At 45.7% G+C, this 21,711-nt stretch overlaps 2 protein-coding genes across 2 annotated transcripts in view; both read left to right on the top strand.

Moving 5' to 3' along the window:
* Positions 1–1,237: 1,237 nt before the first annotated feature.
* Positions 1,238–8,164, top strand: ahsa1b (AHA1, activator of heat shock protein ATPase homolog 1b). Its single transcript, XM_034562875.1, has 9 exons — positions 1,238–1,527; positions 2,179–2,369; positions 2,693–2,775; positions 5,669–5,786; positions 5,994–6,076; positions 6,260–6,391; positions 6,613–6,714; positions 7,144–7,195; positions 7,441–8,164. Exons 1-9 carry the CDS (start codon positions 1,448–1,450, stop codon positions 7,611–7,613), a joined length of 1,014 nt encoding a protein of 337 aa, XP_034418766.1. The 5' UTR covers positions 1,238–1,447; the 3' UTR covers positions 7,614–8,164.
* An 11,111-nt stretch (positions 8,165–19,275) lies between these two features.
* The window catches only part of LOC117751649 (phospholipase B1, membrane-associated-like), a 12,111-nt gene continuing 9,675 nt past the window's right edge, over positions 19,276–21,711 (top strand). The window contains exons 1-3 of the mRNA XM_034563587.1: positions 19,276–19,359; positions 21,070–21,160; positions 21,374–21,432. Coding sequence (XP_034419478.1) covers positions 21,130–21,160; positions 21,374–21,432 — 90 coding nt within the window. The 5' untranslated portion in view covers positions 19,276–19,359; positions 21,070–21,129. The remainder of the gene's footprint in view (positions 19,360–21,069; positions 21,161–21,373; positions 21,433–21,711) is intronic.

Consider the following 21,711-nt stretch of genomic DNA (forward strand, 5'->3'; position numbering starts at 1 on the left):
TCTAACCTCACACCCAGGACATGGTCTAACCTCACACCCAGGACATGGTCTAACCTCACACCAGGACATGGTCTAACCTCACATCCAGGACATGGTCTAACCTCACATCCAGGACATGGTCTAACCTCCACCAATCAGCTTGTAGCTCCGTCACTTTGAGCTAAACACTCAAAGTTCCGACTGTTTGCTGTGCTGGCTCCTCATTGGTGGAACGAGCTCCCCATTGACATCAGGACAGGAAGTCTCTACAGACTAAAAACACATCTTAGTGACTACACCTTGAATAGGGAAGGTAGAGCAGTAGTAGCACTTTAGTAGCACTTAAATGTCCCTTACTGATAGCACTTTGTAGTTTAACACTTTAGTAGCACTTAAATGTCCCTTACCGATAGCACTTTGTAGTTTAGCACTTTAGTAGCACTTAAATGTCTCTTACTGATAGTACTTTGTAGTTTAACGTTATTGAAGAAATTGTACTTGCTTGATTCTTGTTGTTCTGAGTTTGGACTCATGGTTTAATGCACTTATTGTAAGTCGCTTTGGATAAAAGCGTCAGCTAAATGACATGAAATGTAATGTAATGTAATGTAATGTAATGAAATGTAATGTAATGAAATGTAGAAAAGAGTGCTAATTTAAAATGTATCAATAAAGGTGCAAGTATGAAACTATAAATAAACCAATATCCAAATTCCCAAATATACACAATGCCGAAAGTACAAAACATATTGTTTTATTTATTTGACCTTTGTACACGTTAAATCACAGATGTTGGAATTATTTATTCACAGTTTGATTACATTTCATAATGCAAAAGTTTAACATCTTTAAAATGTTAATTTACAAATGAAATGCTGCAAACAGAATTAAGGAAGGACGGACAGACAGACAGACAGATATATATATATATATATATATATATATATATATATATATATATATATATATATATATAGAGCAATGATATATCATATATATTATTAAATCAACCAACAAAATAATAGTGCAAAGTTGTAAACAAACAAACAAACAAACAGACAGACAGTGTAACGGTGTTGTATTTGAGTGAATTAGTATTTTAAGTATATTTTGATGGTAATACTTTTACAGCGTGGTATTATCACTTCCGTATGACGTCAGAATACTTCTTCCACTACTTTCTAGGTTTCCAAAAGTCTTTCCAGAAGTTTCGTTTTATGAAGCGGAACCTTTGTTCCCGACTAGAGGAGAACACGGTAGGAAAGACAAGGGAACCGCTTCCGCCGGCGTCACTTCCGTTTCCAGAGAGTTCCCCGAACACACGGAGGACAAACGCAGGAGCACCGCGAGAGCGAGCGAGCAGCCGGAGGAGGCTTCTAGAAACAACGTGCACCGGGACCGACCGACCGACCGACCGACCGGCGGAGAACCAACAACCCGCTTTCCTGCGCGACGTGACTGACCGAAAATGGCGAAGTGGGGGGAAGGAGACCCGCGATGGATCGTGGAGGAGAGAGCCGACGCGACCAACGTCAACAACTGGCACTGGTGAGCCGCCGGAGAGCCCCTCGTTTAGTCATTTATATATGTTATATATGGGGGAGTGTAACGTGTACAATCATAATTATATTAGTTTCCCTTCTTTGATCTTTATTATTAATTGTACGTCCCTAAGGTTTAATTGAATGGAGCTCGTGAAGCCTCGTAAAGAGCACGTGTCTGTGTAATAACGCGTAATAACGTGGGTTCTCCTCCCGTACGTGACGTCGCTGGGGTTCTGCAGCTAATATAATAACATAATTCTTACCGGAAGAAGCGTTAAAGGGTCCGTTCATGGGGACCTCTCACCGGAGCATCACTCCGTGACGTCATGCAGTCCTTCACCTGGTCAATTAAAGTCCAATAACTCCGAGCTCTTTATGTCACGTGGTATTTACCCATGATGCAGCGTTGGTGAACCTGTGTAGTATTACCTTTCTAAGTACATCATAATATATATCATCATATCTGGCTTATAATATTTACTCTTATCGGCGCCAGATAAATATAACAATTAAAACCGTAAGTTTTTATATATGTATGTATGTATGTATGTGTATATATATATATATATATATATATATATATATATACACACATATGACACACAAGTAGAGTATGTCATGTTCATGTTGGGTTCTCGGGCCGCCGGCTCTGCAGGACCGAACGGGACGCGACCACCTGGTCGTCGGACAAGTTGAAAGCTCTGCTGCTCGGCCTGAGCGTGGAGAGCGACGAGGGGCGCTGCGAGGTCACGGAGGTCAGCAAGGCGGAGGGAGAGGCCTCCATCAACAACCGCAAAGGGAAGCTCATCTTCTTCTACGAGTGGAGCCTGAAGGCCACGTGGACCGGTGAGTAGCAGGGAGACCGGGACCGGGTCCAGTACTGAGCCTCCCCCCTCACGATCAGAATCATCATTTATTTATTGGCCGAGGTGAAAGGTGGATAACAATATATTTATAGAATAAAAACATTAAAGATAGACTTAGAGTAAAACAATACAAATAAAAAATAATCATAGATAAATATGGGAAACAACAAACGGATAACACCACTAGTATGAAAGGGAAATAAACTTCTGTGTGTATATATATATATGTGTGTGTGTGTATATATGTATGTGTGTGTGTGTGTGTGTGTGTGTATATATATATATGCGTCTCTGCTTCCTCAGGAGAGTCCAAAGCAGGAGTCAAATCCACGGGAACCATCGAGGTTCCCAACCTGTCTGACGAGAACGACATGGAGGACCTGGACGTGAGTTCCCCTCAGACCTCCAGTGTGTTTGACATGTCTTTATCTCCAGAGTGTTGACGTCTCTAGACCTCCAGTGTGTTTGACATCTCTATATCTCCAGAGTGTTGACGTCTCTAGACCTCCAGAGTGTTGACGTCTCTAGACCTCCAGAGTGTTTGACGTCTCTAGACCTCCAGTGTTGACATCTCTATATCTCCAGAGTGTTTGACGTCTCTCTAGACCTCCAGAGTTGACGTCTCTAGACCTCCAGTGTTGACGTCTCTAGACCTCCAGTGTGTTTGACGTTTCTAGACCTCCAGTGTTGACGTCTCTAGACCTCCAGAGTGTTTGACGTTTCTAGACCTCCAGTGTTGACGTCTCTAGACCTCCAGTGTTGACGTCTCTAGACCTCCAGAGTGTTGATGTCTCTATATCTCCAGAGTGTTTGACGTCTCTAGACCTCCAGTGTTGACGTCTCTAGACCTCCAGTGTTGACGTCTCTAGACCTCCAGAGTGTTTGACATCTCTAGACCTCCAGAGTGTTTGACATCTCTATATCTCCAAAGTGTTTGACGTCTCTAGACCTCCTGAGTGTTTGACGTCTCTAGACCTCCAGAGTGTTTGACGTCTCTAGACCTCCAGTGTTGACGTCTCTAGACCTCCAGTGTTGACGTCTCTAGACCTCCAGAGTTGACGTCTCTAGACCTCCAGAGTTGACGTCTCTAGACCTCCAGTGTTGACGTCTCTAGACCACCAGTGTTGACATCTCTATATCTCCAGAGTGTTTGACGTCTCTAGACCTCCAGTGTGTTTGACATCTCTATATCTCCAGAATGTTTGACGTCTCTAGACCTCCAGAGTGTTGACGTCTCTATATCTCCAGAGTGTTTGACGTCTCTCTAGACCTCCAGAGTTGACGTCTCTAGACCTCCAGAGTGTTTGACGTCTCTAGACCTCCAGTGTTGACGTCTCTAGACCTCCAGTGTTGACGTCTCTAGACCTCCAGAGTGTTTGACATCTCTATATCTCCAGAGTGTTTGACGTCTCTCTAGACCACCAGAGTTGACGTCTCTAGACCTCCAGAGTGTTTGACGTCTCTAGACCTCCAGTGTTGACGTCTCTAGACCTCCAGTGTTGACGTCTCTAGACCTCCTGTGTTGACGTCTCTAGACCTCCAGTGTTGACGTCTCTAGACCTCCAGTGTGTTTGACGTCTCTATATCTCCAGAGTGTTGACGTCTCTAGACCTCCAGTGTATTTGACATCTCTATATCTCCAGAATGTTTGACGTCTCTAGACCTCCAGAGTGTTGACATCTCTATATCTCCAGAGTGTTTGACGTCTCTAGACCTCCAGTGTGTTTGACATCTCTATATCTCCAGAATGTTTGACGTCTCTAGACCTCCAGAGTGTTGACGTCTCTATATCTCCAGAGTGTTTGACGTCTCTCTAGACCTCCAGAGTTGACGTCTCTAGACCTCCAGAGTGTTTGACGTCTCTAGACCTCCAGTGTTGACGTCTCTAGACCTCCAGTGTTGACGTCTCTAGACCTCCAGAGTGTTTGACATCTCTATATCTCCAGAGTGTTTGACGTCTCTCTAGACCTCCAGAGTTGACGTCTCTAGACCTCCAGAGTGTTTGACGTCTCTAGACCTCCAGTGTTGACGTCTCTAGACCTCCAGTGTTGACGTCTCTAGACCTCCAGTGTTGACGTCTCTAGACCTCCTGTGTTGACGTCTCTAGACCTCCAGTGTTGACGTCTCTAGACCTCCAGTGTGTTTGACGTCTCTATATCTCCAGAGTGTTGACGTCTCTAGACCTCCAGTGTATTTGACGTCTCTAGACCTCCAGTGTATTTGACGTCTCTATATCTCCAGAGTGTTGACGTCTCTAGACCTCCAGTGTATTTGACGTCTCTAGACCTCCAGTGTATTTGACGTCTCTAGACCTCCAGAGTGTTTGACGTCTCTAGACCTTCAGTGTTGACGTCTCTAGACCTCCAGTGTTGACATCTCTAGACCTCCAGTGTTGACGTCTCTAGACCTCCAGTGTGTTTGACGTCTCTAGACCTCCAGTGTATTTGACGTCTCTAGACCTCCAGTGTATTTGACGTCTCTAGACCTCCAGTGTGTTTGACGTCTCTAGACCTCCAGTGTTGACGTCTCTAGACCTCCAGTGTGTTTGACGTCTCTAGACCTCCAGTGTTGACGTCTCTAGACCTCCAGTGTTGACGTCTCTAGACCTCCAGTGTATTTGACGTCTCTAGACCTCCAGTGTTGACGTCTCTAGACCTCCAGTGTTGACGTCTCTAGACCTCCAGTGTTGACGTCTCTAGACCTCCAGTGTGTTTGACGTCTCTAGACCTCCAGTGTTGACGTCTCTAGACCTCCAGTGTATTTGACGTCTCTAGACCTCCAGTGTTGACGTCTCTAGACCTCCAGTGTTGACGTCTCTAGACCTCCAGTGTGTTTGACGTCTCTAGACCTCCAGTGTGTTTGACGTCTCTAGACCTCCAGTGTATTTGACGTCTCTAGACCTCCAGTGTATTTGACGTCTCTAGACCTCCAGTGTATTTGACGTCTCTAGACCTCCAGTGTGTTTGACGTCTCTAGACCTCCAGTGTTGACTTCTCTAGACCTCCAGTGTATTTGACGTCTCTAGACCTCCAGTGTTGACGTCTCTAGACCTCCAGTGTTGACGTCTCTAGACCTCCAGTGTTGACGTCTCTAGACCTCCAGTGTATTTGACGTCTCTAGACCTCCAGTGTTGACGTCTCTAGACCTCCAGTGTATTTGACGTCTCTAGACCTCCAGTGTTGACGTCTCTAGACCTCCAGAGTGTTTGACGTCTCTAGACCTCCAGTGTTTGACGTCTCTAGACGACCCCCTGACCTCTGCTTGTCAACTCTTGTCCAGATCTCCGTATCTCTGAATAAAGACGAGCCTGAAACGCCGCTGACCGACCTGATGAAGAAACTCGGGGTGGAGAAGATCCGGGAGGTGCTGGGCAGCTACGTCGGGTTCCTGAAGACAGGCGAGTGGAACCGAACCCGGTTCTGGTTCAGTCTGTCACAGATGAGCGTGTGAATAATATGTTGAATGAAGCAGCACAAATGCGATTTAAATTAAATTTTGACGGACGTTCATTTAAAATCTTATTTTTTTTCTATTAGAAAATGGATTCCTTTGTGTGTTTTTTAAATATTTTAGATTCAGGTGAATTAAAGTGTTTCCTTTGCAGAGTTCACTCAGGGGATGATCCTCCCCACGGCCAACGGCCTCAAGTGCTCCTCACAGTCCAAAGCCACGCTGGACAAGACCCGGGTACGGACCAAAGATCTAGACCAGGTTTATGCTGAGGGCTCACCGTGACCCAGTGACTGGGAGTGAATGAGAGTGCGTGTTTGTGCATGTGAGTGAGTGTGAGTGTGAGTGTGAGTGCATGTGAGTGTGAGTGTGTGTGCTCCCGTTCCTCACGTGCACTCTGTTGTCCTCCTCGTGGAGCAGATCTCGTCCTCCTCCTCCGGCTCTTCTGCTCCCGTCAACACCGGCGTGAAGATCCCAACCTGCAAGTTCAGCATGAGGGAAAAGTTCCTCACGTCGCCGGCTGACCTCTACCGGGTGTTCCTCAACCAGGAGGTGAGCCGCTCCCCCCGCGCCGTCTGACAGGCTCGACCATTAAACGTCCTTCCTTCCTTTATCACTAACACATGAACAGTAAACGAGTCCAAACCAAACACCAAGCCAGTAAAGGCCGTTAGAATGGGGTCCTCTTGGTCGGACCCCCGGCTCCTGCTGGGCGTGTAGCTTCAGGGGAGGTCAGAGGTCAGAGGTCATGTGGTTAACGCGTCTTTCTGCAGATGACGCAGGCGTTCACTCACGCTCCGGCCACGGTGGACGGAGAGAAGGGAGGGAAGTTCCGTCTGCTGGAAGGAAACGTGTTTGGTGAATTCACAGAGCTGGTGAGACGCCTGTCTGTGTCTCTGTCTGTCTGTCTGTCTGTCTGTCTGTCTGTGTCTCTGTCTGTCTGTCTCTCTGCCTGTCTGTCTCTCTGTCTGTCTCTCTGCCTGTCTGTCTCTCTGCCTGTCTGTGTGTCTGTCTCTCTGTCTGTCTGTCTGTGTCTCTGCCTGTCTGTCTGTCTCTCTGTCTGTCTGTCTCTCTGCCTGTCTGTCTCTCTGTCTGTCTCTCTGCCTGTCTGTCTCTCTGCCTGTCTGTGTGTCTGTCTCTCTGTCTGTCTGTCTGTGTCTCTGCCTGTCTGTCTGTCTGTCTCTCTGTCTGTCTGTCTCTCTGCCTGTCTGTCTCTCTGTCTGTCTCTCTGCCTGTCTGTCTCTCTGCCTGTCTGTGTGTCTGTCTCTCTGCCTGTCTGTCTAAATCCCTCTTCTCTCCTCCAGGTTCCCGATGAGAAGATCGTGATGAAGTGGCGGTATAACAACTGGCCCTGTGGTTCGTCCTTTTATTCATAACACAAACTTTTAATAAAATATAAATCTACTATTGCAGAAATAATTTGAGTAAGAAATTCTCAGTATGAATATTTTCTCTTTTCTTCATTTTAACTAAAAAGTGAAGATTTTAAGGAATTCGCACTTGTTTCAACATATAAATGAATGTGTGTGTGTGTGTGTGTATATGTATACACACACACACATAAATCATGTTATAGTGATACTCGTCTGCCTGTCCTTCAGAGCATTACTCCACCATCACCATGTCGTTCTGGGACCGGAGCAGCGAGACGGAGCTGAAGGTGGAGTGTCGCGGCGTCCCGGAGGACGAGGAGGAGCGGACCAAGGAGGGCTGGAGGAGATACTACTTTGAGGCTATCAGACAGACTTTTGGCTACGGAGCGCGGCTCTACTGAGCGCTGCTGCCGGAGCTCCTCGTCTTCATCTTCATCTTCTTCTTCCTCTCTGTTTTTGGATATTTTTTAACTTCTCGTAGCCAGAGTCGACTAACGGACGGTCTCGAGCGTAAATGTTTTAACGTGTCGGCGTATTGATTCTCGATCGGCCCCCGTCAGTATTTGAGGAGCCTTCGGGACTCTGGATTAAATAAAGCAAAGAAGGATCCATTGAACCACTCGAGCTAATTGGCCCCCAACGTCTATGAATATGTAATTACTGCAGGAGTTAGAATACATGTTTGGTTTTCTTTTACAGGGACCCCCCCACCCTGATATTATTATGTTTTTTCTTATTATAAGTGTAGTGAAGATGCATGTTTCATTTCAGCCGGAGGAACTCTGAAGTCTTTTCTTTGTTCATTAGATCAAACTCGTGCACAGCTTCACCGTATTCGGCTTCAACATTTCCAGTAAAAAAAGAAAAGGAGTTGTTCAGAGTGAAACGCATCTATTTATTCATTATTCACGGTTAGTTTCTTGGAATAAACCAATCCCTGGATGCTCTTGAATGGTGTTATTCATGTGACCTTTGTACACATTAAATCACAGGTGTTGGAATGATGTATTTACAGTTTGATTACATTACAACACGAAGGTTTACCGTCTTTAAAACGTTAATTTACAAGTGCGTTAAAAAACAAACGGAAGCCATTAAAAGGCAAAACGTGCACTCAGTTCAGTTTTTAAAAGTTATTATAATAAACTAATTGAAACCAACGTAATCTGACCGGAGCATATTTTCAAATCAACTTGTAAAGCTTTTATAATTTAATTATATTTTAGTGGAAACTAAATCTTTTTCCCACAAAATAAAACAAAAGCCTAAAATGTAAAATAAAACCATAAGCAGAAGAAGAGCTCCGCCTCCTGGAGGAAACAGTGCTCACAATGCATGCTGGGTAGTTTCGTGTCTAACGTCATGCACACGTGGTCAACGACGGGAGCGCGGCGCCGCAGCAGCTCTCCACCAACTGCGTGGCCCGATGCATGATGGGAAACGCCTGATGCCGTCGCCACGTCGGAGCTGATTGGCTCTTAGATTTGACCACAAAAACCACGTTTTTGTATAAAATATTTTTCTGTGTAGTTGTAATACATATCTATATTTATATTAAATATGTACATATTTATATTAAATATATATGTATATATTAAAATATATATATATATATATATATAGTTGTAATACTTGAAGCTTCATTGTTGACTATCACACTCAGGTTTAATCTAAAAACATCCAATAATAATAATAAAGCTTATTTGTACAACACGTATCAAAACGAGCAGCAAAGTGAGTCACATGAATAAATTAAAAGAATAAATATATATTTACAAACCGTAAACTACGAGTAGCCTACAGATCTAACCGGAAGTGGCCGTTTCCGTGACTTCCTGTTAGATCTTTAAAGGGAGCTGAAAACCTCAGCGTTCAGGCTTCTCTGATGACGTCACCAGGTCTCACCTTACAGCAGAGAAAGAGGCGTGTCTTCCTGCAGTGTCATGACCATGACAGCCTCAGGGGGCCCTGTTGGGACTTTTAGTCTCTTGGTTGAGACATGCTGTGAGCTGATCTCAGGTCAGGACATCCACACATCTCTAGAACCACACACAGTGTGAGCTGATCTCAGGTCAGGACTTCCACACATCTCTAGAACCACACACAGTGTGAGCTGATCTCAGGTCAGGACTTCCACACATCTCTAGAACCACACACAGAGTGAGCTGATCTCAGGTCAGGACATCCACACATCTCTAGAACCACACACAGTGTGAGCTGATCTCAGGTCAGGACTTCCACACATCTCTAGAACCACACACAGTGTGAGCTGATCTCAGGTCAGGACTTCCACACATCTCTAGAACCACACACAGTGTGAGCTGATCTCAGGTCAGGACTTCCACACATCTCTAGAACCACACACAGTGTGAGCTGATCTCAGGTCAGGACTTCCACACATCTCTAGAACCACACACAGTGTGAGCTGATCTCAGGTCAGGACTTCCACACATCTCTAGAACCACACACAGTGTGAGCTGATCTCAGGTCAGGACTTCCACACATCTCTAGAACCACACACAGTGTGAGCTGATCTCAGGCATCAACATATAATTAGAGTACTAGAACCACTGATTTTGGAATGATATATAATATATAATATATCTATATATATGTAATATATTTTATATAATAAACTACAACTCCCAGCATGCTTCGGGAGGAGTTGGAGAGAAACGGAAGTACGGAAAGCAGCAACACCCGCAGAAAGCCGAGTAGCTCTGTACAAGTCAGTACTGCAGTATAAAGTACGCGCACACGCGCACACCGGATGCCGATGCGCACAGGGACCTCCGCGTGCTGCGGCACGAGTTTTTTGATGCGATTCTGCGAGCAAAACAACAACAACGTGAAGTTAAACTGCTGCATTCAAAGTCTCCAAGTAAATGTGCCGTTTTTGTCTCAATATACCTCACCTGTAAAGTGCGTTGTCATTCTAAAAGTGGCACGTGCGATCCAACATGCATTGTTAATGTATCCCGACTTTAACCCGGAAGGGTCCGACGATATCCCAGATGTCCGACCGCCCCTGAACGCAGCAGCTCCACCTTAACTGTACATCTTATATTCCCTTTAAACGGCTTAAATACAGTAAAATAAAGTGCGTCCTCTATTCTGTCCGGACATGTTTCTCTCATTTTTCATATTCATACCTCAAAACGCCGCTGAATCCTTTTGTTTAAACGACCTGAAACACACACCTGGGCACACCGGAGGTCAACCGGCTCGTGACCCCGGTGGTGACGTCACGACCCCCGCAGTTTCCCTTTCTAGTTCATGATCAATTAAAAGGATCAATAATTATATAACACTTATCATATCAAAGGGATTACAATAAATAAAATACAAAATACGTATTTCACGTTTAAAGTTATCCTCTTTGAATTATAATCGACTACAAAAAGTTGGACTTTTAACTTTTATAATTTAAATGTAAAAACAAAATAAATAAATAAAAAGCACAAGATAAGACATGAAATAAAATAAACTCCTGATTGAAGTATTCAGAAGGTGCATCTCGTGTCCGACGGGTCCTGAACACACCTGTTGCTCAGGTACAAAGTCGTGGCTGCAGAGCTACACACCATTCAGACGCAACGGGCTGTGATTATTAATCGATTATCGGCGATTTATGACCCTCTGGTTCCAGAATGACTCCAAAGGTCAAAGATATCGTGTTCCCTTTATCGAAGGTCATTTATTCATCAACAGCAACACACCTGTTTTTATTCATATGGTCAACTGTCGGCAGAAAGAGACGACATGTTGTTGGAGAGCGTGATGGTCGTCGTTTGGTTAGCAGCCGGTGAGATATGAGAATATGAGAGTATGAGAGTGTGAGAATATGAGAATATGAGAATATGAGAGTATGAGAGTGTGAGAATATGAGAATATGAGAATATGAGAGTATGATAATATGAGAATATGAGTGTGAGAATATGAGAATATGAGAGTATGAGAGTGTGAGAATATGAGAATATGAGAGTATGAGAGTGTGAGAATATGAGAATATGAGAGTGTGAGAATATGAGAATATTAGAATATGAGAATATGAGAATATGAGAGTATGAGAGTGTGAGAGTGTGAGAGTGTGAGAATATGAGAATATGAGAGTGTGAGAATATGAGAATATGAGAGTATGAGAATATGAGAATATGAGAGTATGAGAATATGAGAATATGAGAGTATGAGAATATGAGAATATGAGAGTGAGAATATGAGAATATGAGAATATGAGAGTGTGAGAATATGAGAATATGAGAGTGTGAGAATATGAGAATATGAGAATATGAGAGTATGAGAGTATGAGAATATGAAAATATGAGAGTATGAGAGTGTGAGAATATGAGAATATGAGAGTATGAGAATATGAGAATATGAGAGTATGAGAGTATGAGAATATGAGAATATGAGAGTGTGAGAATATGAGAATATGAGAGTATGAGAGTGTGAGAGTATGAGAATATGAGAACATGAGAGTATGAGAGTATGATAATATGAGAATATGAGAGTATGAGAATATGAGAGTATGAGAATATGAGAGTATGAGAATATGAGAATATGAGAGTGTGAGAATATGAGAATATGAGAGTGTGAGAATATGAGAGTATGAGAATATGAGAATATGAGAGTGTGAGAATATGAGAATATGAGAGTGTGAGAATATGAGAGTATGAGAATATGAGAATATGAGAGTGTGAGAATATGAGAACATGAGAGTGTGAGAGTATGAGAATATGAGAGTATGAGAGTTTGAGAATATGAGAGTATGAGAATATGAGAGTTTGAGAATATGAGAGTATGAGAATATGAGAGTGTGAGGCCCGGTCGGGCTCAGCCCGAAAAATCATGGAGTAGCAGTCACCCTGTGGACCCACCACCCGCAGGGTGAATTATCGGGGTCGGGTGCTATGTAGACCGGGCGGCGGGCCAGGCGGGAGACCTGGGCGGGCCGATCGCCGGCAGCATAGACTAGCTCTAGGGACGTGGAACGTCACCTCACTAGCGGGGAAAGAGCCGGAGCTGGTGCAGGAGGTGGAGCGGTACCAGCTAGATATAGTTGGGCTCACCTCCACGCACAGCATGGGCTCTGGAACCAAGCTCCTGGAGAAGGGTTGGACTTTGTCCTTTTCTGGAGTTGCCCAGGGTGAGAGGCGCCGGGCGGGAGTGGGGATACTCACGAGCCCCCGGCTGAGCGCCGCTGTGTTGGAGTTTTCCCCGGGGAACGAGAGGGTCGCCTCCCTGCGCCTACGGGTTGCGGGGAGTAAGGCTCTGACTGTTGTTTGTGCTTATGCACCGAACAGCATTTCGGAGTATCCGGCCTTCTTGGAGTCGGTGGGAGGGGTCCTGGAAAGGGCCCCGCCTGCCGACTCCATAGTTCTCCTGGGAGACTTCAACGCTCACGTGGGCAATGACAGAGAAACCTGGCGGGGCGTGATTGGGAGGAACGGCTTGCCCGATCTGAACCCGAATGGTGTTTTGTTGTTGGGCTTCTGTGCTAGCCACAGTTTGTCCATAACGAACACCATGTTCGAACATAAGGTGGCTCATAAGTGTACCTGGTACCAGAACACCTTAGGCCGGAGATCAATGATCGACTTTGTAATCGTTTCATCTGATCTGCGGCCGTATGTCTTGGACACTCGGGTGAAGAGAGGAGCAGAGCTGTCAACTGATCACCACCTGGTGGTGAGTTGGATCAGATGGCGGGGGACTCGGCTAGAGAGACCTGGCAAGCCCAAACGTGTAGTGAGGGTGAACTGGGAACGTCTGGCAGAGGATCCTGTCCGGGAGGTCTTCAACTCCCACCTCCGGAAGAACTTCTCACAAATCCCGAGGGAGGCTGGGGACATGGAATCCGAGTGGACCTTGTTCAAAGCCTCTATTGTGGACGCGGCTGCTCGGGGCTGTGGCCGGAAGGTCATCGGTGCCTGTCGTGGCGGCAACCCGAGAACCCGGTGGTGGACACCGGGGGTGAGGGAAGCCGTCAAACTGAAGAAGGAGGCCTTTCGGGCCTGGCTGGCCCAGGGGTCTCCTGAAGCAGCTGACGGGTACCGGCGGGCCAGAAGGGCTGCAGCGGCGATGGTCGCGGAGGCTAAAACTCGGGCATGGGAGGAGTTCGGGGAGGCCATGGAGAAGGACTTTCGGTTGGCCTCAAGGAAGTTCTGGCAAACCATCCGACGGCTCAGGAAGGGAAAGCAGGGTCTACCCCAGGCTGCTGGGAACTGCTGACCCGGACTGGGGACATCGTCGGGCGGTGGAAAGAGCACTTTGAGGAACTCCTAAACCTGGCCAACATGTCCCCCGGAGAGGGGGCAGCGCCGGAAGACTTTGGGGTGGATTCACCCATATCCCTGGCAGAGGTCGCTAAGGTAGTCAAAAAGCTCCTTGGTGGCAAGGCGCCAGGGGTGGATGAGATCCGCCCTGAGATGCTGAAAGCGCTGGACATTGTTGGGCTGTCTTGGTTGACACGCCTTTTCAGTGTCGCATGGGGGTCGGGAACAGTGCCCATGGACTGGCAGACCGGGGTGGTGGTTCCCATCTTCAAGAAGGGGGACCGGAGAGTGTGCTCGAACTATCGTGGTATCACACTGCTCAGCCTCCCGGGACAAGCTTATGCCAGGGTGCTGGAGAGGAGGCTCCGACCGCTTGTCGAACCTCAGATTCAAGACGAACAGTGCGGATTCCGTCCCGGTCGTGGAACAGTGGACCAGCTCTTTACCCTCGCAAGATTACTGGAGGGGTCCTGGGAGTTTGCCCAACCAGTTCACATGTGCTTTGTAGACCTGGAGAAGGCTTTCGACCGGGTCCCTCTGGGGTTTTTGTGGGGGGTGCTGCGGGAGTATGGGGTGCCGGACCCGTTGGCACAGGCCATCCGGTCTCTGTACGCCTGCACTAGGAGCTGTGTTCGTCTCCTCAGTAGTAAGTCAGACACGTTCCCGGTGGGTGTTGGCCTCCGCCAGGGCTGCCCTTTATCACCGGTCCTGTTTGTGACCTTCATGGACAGGATATCTAGGCGCAGCCAGGGGGCGGAGAGGATCCGGTTCGGGAGTCTCGGGATCGCCTCTCTGCTGTTTGCGGATGATGTGGTCCTGTTTGCCTCCTCGGACCGTGACCTCCAGCATTCACTGGGGCGTTTTGCAGCCGAGTGCGAAGCGGCAGGGATGAGAGTTAGCACCTCCAAATCTGAGGCCATGGTGCTCTGCCGGAAACCGGCGGATTGCTCCCTCCAGGTGGGGGCAAACTGCCTACACCAAGTGAAGGAGTTCAAGTATCTCGGGGTCTTGTTCACGAGTGAGGGTAAGGTGGAGCGGGAGATCGACAGGTGGATCGGTGCGGCTGCAGCAGTAAAACAGGCGCTGTACCCGTCCGTCTTGGTGAAGAGGGAGCTGAGCCGGAAGGCAAAGCTCTCCATTTACTGGTCGGTCTAAGTTCCAACCCTCATCTATGGTCACGAACTCTGGGTCGTGACCGAAAGAACGAGATCTGGGATACAAGCGGCCGAAATGAGCTTCCTCCGTAGGGTGGCCGGGCTCAGCCTTAGAGATAGGGTAAGGAGCTCGGACATCAGGGGGGAGCTTGGAGTCGAGTCGCTGCTCCTTCGTGTCCAAAGGAGTCAGCTGAGGTGGTTCATCTAGTCAGGATGCCTCCTGGACGCCTCCCATTAGAGGTTTTCCGGGCACGTCCAACTGGTAGGAGGCCCCGGGGAAGACCGAGGACACGCTGGAGGGATTATATCTCCCGGCTGGCCTTGGAACGCCTCGGGATCCCCCAGAATGAGCTGGAAAGTGTTACGGGTGAGAGGGAGGCCTGGGTCGGCCTGCTGAACCTGCTGCCACCGCGACCCGACCCCGGATAAGCGGGTGATAATGGATGGATGGATGGAGAATATGAGAGTATGAGAGAATATGAGAGTATGAGAATATGAGAATATGAGAGTATGAGAATGAGAGTATGAGAATATGAGAACATGAGAGTATGAGAGTATCAGAATATAAGAGTATGAGAATATGAGAATATGAGGGTATGAGAATATGAGAATATGATACTATGAGAGTATGAGAGTGTGAGAATATGAGAATATGAGAGTATGAGAATATGATAATATGAGAGTATGAGAGTATAAGAATATGAGAGTATGAGAATATGATAATATGAGAGTATGAGAGTATAACCAGGTTGGGGCTTGTAGCGTCAGCTGAAGCGTCAAGGAAGACTCCTCGCATGAAGACTCGGAGGATAAAGACCTAGGAGTCTTTCGTTGGAGTCTTCGGTGGTGGCTGAGTATAAACATTTCCCTGTGATAATGTGTTTTCTCCTCATACCTGTGTGCACATCTGCTCGTAGATACTATAGACCGCGGACTCGGTCACACATGCACCAAAATCCTTCCTCTCTTATTTATCCCACCCGCTCTACACAGACCCAGCGCCTCGTCACTGGGGGCCTCTGGAACTGCCAGTCAGCTAACCGCAAGGCGGACTTCATCTCTGGTTTCGCTATCAAGCAATCGCTGGACTTCCTTGCTCTCACTGAGACCTGGATTACACCAGACAACACATCAACCCCTGCTGCTCTCTCCTCCGCCTTCTCCTTCAGCCACACACCCAGACCCTCTGGTCGGGGTGGTGGCACAGGTCTACTCATCTCACCCAAATGGAGTTTTGCTCTCTACCCGCTTCCATTTACCCCACTGTCTTTTGAGTTTCATGCAGTGACGGTTACTCATCCGGTTCATCTAACCATTGTCGTTCTCTACCGTCCTCCTGGTTCCTTTGGAGACTTCTTGGAAGAACTAGACGTCCTCCTTTCAAACTTCCCAGAAAATGGACCCCCGCTCATCCTTCTGGGTGACTTTAACATCCAGACTGAGAAATCATGTGACCTGCTACTCTTACTGTCTTCCTTTGCTCTCTCTCTCAGTCCTTCCCCTCCTACTCACAAAGCTGGACACCACCTTGACTATATTTTCACCAGAAACTGCTCTACAGCTAACCTCACTGTAACTCCACTTCATGTTTCTGACCATTTCTTCATCTCTTACTCTCTCCCACTCTTTGGAACTGACAACCCTCCCACAACGGACTCTGCACCTGTCCGTCGCAACATCCGTACCCTCTCACCCTCTCACCCTCCTCTCTGGCCTCCTCTGTTCTGTCAGCCCTCCCCTCAACCGATTCCTTCTCACTCATGCAGCCTAACTTTGCCACTGACACTCTTCTCTCTACGCTGTCGTCCTCTCTTGATTCTCTCTGTCCTCTTACGACTCGAAAGGTCCGCAAGTCCTCTCCGGCTCCGTGGCTGTCCGAACCGGTGCGCGCCGAGAGAGCCACAATGCGAGCAGCGGAAAGGAAATGGCGTAAATCCAAACACGCCAGTGACCTGCTCGCCTATCAATCTCTTCTCTCCTCCTTCTCTGCATCCATCACTGCAGCCAAAAGTTTGTTCTATCAATCCAGAATCGAATCCTCTTCATCTAACCCTAAAAAGCTCTTCTCAATTTTTTCCAACCTCCTTGACCCCCCTGTTCCCCCCCTCCCTCCACCTTTCTACCAAGCCACTTTGTTGACTACTTTACAAAAAAGATAGACGACATACGCTCTTCATTTACTAATCCATCTTCCTCAACTACACCTCCAGTAACTTCACCTTCTTCCCCCTTGTTTTCCTCTTTTATCCCCCTGTCTCCCAATCAAGTTCTTACCTTAGTAACCTCTGCCCGCCCAACCACCTGCCCCCTTGACCCCATCCCGTCTCACATTCTCCAGGCTATTGCTCCTGACCTTCTTCCCTTTCTCACCCATCTCATTAACACCTCCCTCTCAACCGGCGGTTTCCCCAACTCTCTGAAGGAGGCAAGAGTCAACCCTCTCCTGAAGAAACCCACTCTCGACCCATCTGAAGTCAACAACTACAGACCTGTCTCTCTCCTTCCCTTCCTCTCCAAAACTCTAGAGCGAGCTATCTTTAACCAAGTCTCCTCCTTTCTTCACTGTAACAACCTTCTAGACCCCCACCAGTCTGGATTCAAGACAGGCCACTCAACAGAGACTGCCCTCCTTGCTGTCTCTGAGCAGCTTCACACTGCTAGAGCAGCCTCTCTCTCCTCTGTCCTCATCCTTCTAGACCTTTCCGCTGCCTTTGACACAGTGAACCACCAGATCCTCATGTCCTCCCTCCAGGACCTGGGTATCTCAGGCACCGCGCTCTCACTCTTCTCATCCTACCTCACCGACCGCTCTTACCGGGTAACCTGGAGAGGATCTGTGTCTGAGCCTTGTCCTCTGACTACCGGGGTCCCTCAAGGTTCAGTCCTTGGTCCTCTTCTCTTCTCTCTGTACACCAACTCTCTTGGCTCTGTCATTCGCTCGCATGGCTTCACCTACCACAGCTATGCTGACGACACCCAACTGATCCTCTCGTTTCCCCAATCTGAAGCACGGGTAGCAGCACGAATCTCTGCCTGTCTGACCGACATCTCTCAGTGGACGTCCGCACACCACCTGAAAATTAACCCGGACAAGACTGAACTTCTCCTCCTTCCAGGAAAAGGCTCTCCCACCCACGACCTGACTATTAACTTCAACAACTCCCTGACTGCCAACATTACCGCAATAACACGCTCCTGTAGGTACATGCTGTACAACATCAGGAGAATCCGACCTCTTCTCACTCAGAAGGCGGCACATGTTCTGGTCCAGGCTCTGGTCATCTCACGGCTAGACTACTGTAACTCCCTCTTGGCAGGTCTACCTGCTAATGCCATTCGACCTCTACAGCTCATCCAGAATGCAGCTGCTCGACTGGTCTTCAACCGACCGAAATTTACCCACACTACTCCGCTCCTCCGCTCCCTTCACTGGCTACCGGTGGCCGCAGCATCCGCTTCAAAACATTGGTACTTGCGTACCGTGCTGCGAACAGATCGGGTCCGGTCTACATCCAGGACATGGTCAAACCGTACACCCCAGCCCGTTCACTTCGCTCGGCTTCTGCCAATCTGCTTGTAGCTCCTTCACTTCGAGCTAAATCACGACTGTTTGCTGTGCTGGCTCCTCATTGGTGGAACGAGCTCCCCATTGACATCAGGACAGCAGAAAGTCTCTACATCTTCCGGCGCAAACTAAAAACACATCTCTTTCGACTATACCTTGAATAGGTAGCACTTAAATGCCGTAGTAGCACTTAAATGTCCCTTACCGATAGCACTTTAGTAGCACTTAAATGTCTCTTACTGATAGTACTTTGTAGTTTGACTTTATTGAAGAAATTGTACTTGCTTGATTCTTGTTGTTCTGAGTTTGGACTCACGGTTTAATGCACTTATTGTAAGTCGCTTTGGATAAAAGCGTCAGCTAAATGACATGAAATGTAATGTAATGTAATGTAATGTAATGAGTATGAGAATGAGAGTATGAGAGAATATGAGAGTATGAGCATATGAGAATATGAGAATATGAGAGTATGAGAGTATGAGAGTGTGAGAATATGATAATATGAGAGTATGAGAGTGTGAGAATATGAGAATATGAGAGTATGAGAGTGTGAGAATATGAGAATATGAGAGTATGAGAGTATGAGAGTGTGAGAATATGATAATATGAGAGTATGAGAGTGTGAGAATATGAGAATATGAGAGTATGAGAGTGTGAGAATATGAGAATATGAGAGTATGAGAATGAGAGTATGAGAGAATATGAGAGTATGAGAATATGAGAATATGAGAATATGAGAGTATGAGAATATGAGAGTATGAGAATATGAGAATATGAGAGTATGAGAGTGTGAGAGTATGAGAATATGAGAATATGAGAATATGAGAGTATGAGAGTATGAGAGTGTGAGAATATGATAATATGAGAGTATGAGAGTGTGAGAATATGAGAATATGAGAGTATGAGAGTGTGAGAATATGAGAATATGAGAGTATGAGAATGAGAGTATGAGAGAATATGAGAGTATGAGAATATGAGAATATCAGAATATCAGAATATCAGAATATCAGAATATCAGAATATCAGAATATCTCAGTGACGTAAACACAAAGAGACTTTTTATTCGAAAGTTTCTTCCCTGCAGAAACAAACTTTTTAATGTTTTTTCTCTTTAGCCGGCGACACATTAAAAGAAGAGGAAGATTTCCAGCAGGTATTTATAATAATAGTAATAATAATTATCTATTCTTTAATACAAATATGCTTCTTTCTGTTCTATGTACATTTCCTGTGATTTGGTTTCAATGCAAAAGTGACTGTTGCAACTGAAATGTTATGTGATCAATATTTATATATATTTATTTTAATTAAATATGAGTAAATTATGTAGCTTCATTTTTTTGGGGGGAAAACTTGATAATAACCATTATTAATAAATACATACATTAGTATTGATGCACACATTATGATGTTTTAAGTATTTTCATTTCCAAATGATCTTTTGTAAACATCTATAAACATGGGCGACTCGTCAATTATTAACCATTGATAACATATTTACTATTAAAGAAGGTTTATAGATGTATTTATTAACCATTTAACTTTATCATAATGTGTTATAATCAGCGGGTGCAACTTTATAAAAGCATCCAGATAATATTTATAGACGGTTTAAAAAACTATTAATAACTATTAATAAAGTGTTACAATCTAGTCCATAATGTTTAACAATAATCTAAATAACATCATATAATGTGAGCAGCAATAAACTGTGCAGTGAAATAACTACTCACTAAAGTGTGTTTATTTATTAATTCTGTTTATTCAAGATATGCACTTCTTATAATCTAGAGATCGATAATGTAATGCTCATAATATATAATTATTAACATTTATCAGTTGATTGATTCAAACCACTTTCACACCTCAACCCATAACTCGTGTTGTTTTGGGGAAGCCAGACGTATCATTCCAAGAGCTTTGTGCTCATGGTTTAGGGGAACCAAAGCAGCCCTGTATCCGGGTCGGTCCCACATGAAGGACCAAAGAGGATGCAGAGCGAGCAAATCAAGTCTCTGGTCAGCTGAGGCCACAACACATGGCGGCCACATTTAGCTACTGTTGGGTTCTGGGAGGGGGGGGGATTCCAGTTTGCAGCACTGGGACCAGTGAAGGGGCAGAGTTAGTGCCTAAGTTGAGCCCATGCAGGACACTCGGTGCATTATTCATCACCAGTTTATCCAGCAGGCTGCAGTCTGGCTGCTGTCCAGCGATAACAACGAGATGCAGACATAAAAACAATAAACCACGTCAGACAATAAGCCACTAAATCTGATTTAAGAATATAATTTCCAATACAAGAAGATTTCATCGTAAAAACATCCAAGTACAAAAACCCAAGAAGTGTCTAAAACCAAAAGGGTCAACTAATCCAACACCAGAACATCAGCAGCCCGAAGAGAAGTTCCTGGTTCCTGCAGTCAGAACCAACAAGTCCCTGAAAAGGTTCCAAGATCCTGTGAAAAGTTCCTTCAGTCAGAACCAACAAGTCCCTGAAAAGGTTCCTAGATCCTGTAAAAAGTTCCTTCAGTCAGAACCAACAAGTCCCTGAAAAGGTTCCTAAATCCTGTAAAAAGTTCCTTCAGTCAGAACCAACAAGTCCCTCAAAAGGTTCCTAGATCCTGTAAAAAGTTCCTTCAGTCAGAACCAACAAGTCCCTCAAAAGGTTCCTAGATCCTGTAAAAAGTTCCTTCAGTCAGAACCAACAAGTCCCTCAAAAGGTTCCTAGATCCTGTAAAAAGTTCCTTCAGTCAGAACCAACAAGTCCCTGAAAAGGTTCCTAGATCCTGTAAAAAGTTCCTTCAGTCAGAACCAACAAGTCAAAACTCTAAAAACACATAGAGGTGTGATCTTCTTCCTGCAGGATGTTCTAGGACCAGACTTCCTCCGGCGGCGGCTGCATCCTCCGTTCTTCTGTCCGGACATGAGTCCGTCTCCCAGCGTTCCCACTTCAGGTGAATGTCCCCCCACCAGCTCTTAGTCCTTATTATGGTACTTTTTACTGCACTACAAATATATGTTAAATACTTTTATTATGAGACAACAGAAGAAGTTCATTTTAATCTTTGATATTCTGCCTGAATAACTCTGTGCTCATAATGTTACTAAAATATGGGTTTTAATTTCTAATAAGTGCTCAAGAAACGGATGTTTTTTCTTTGTTCCAGTTGAATATGTCCGCGCTGCAGATGTGAAGGTCATCGCGGCGCTGGGAGACTCTTTAACGGTGAGAGACCAATGTATTTATCTTTTGTTTTACAAAATATATTGTATTTATTACAGGTTATACTGGAAACCATTAGAAACCACTACAAGTGACGGGAAACTTAGGGAGCAAAGAGCAGGTTTATTATTGACTATTTACTGAAAATGTAGATGTATAAACGTTCATTCTAAGGCAACGAAAACACAACTACTCTTATTTTCAGGTGATTTACACACTAAAGAAAACATATTTAATATCATATTAATTTAAATGCTACACACTGTTCCTTTAAGAAGGAAA

This window comes from Cyclopterus lumpus, chromosome 22 (genome assembly GCF_009769545.1).
Source record: "Cyclopterus lumpus isolate fCycLum1 chromosome 22, fCycLum1.pri, whole genome shotgun sequence".
NCBI classification, from domain to species: Eukaryota; Metazoa; Chordata; class Actinopteri; order Perciformes; family Cyclopteridae; genus Cyclopterus; species Cyclopterus lumpus.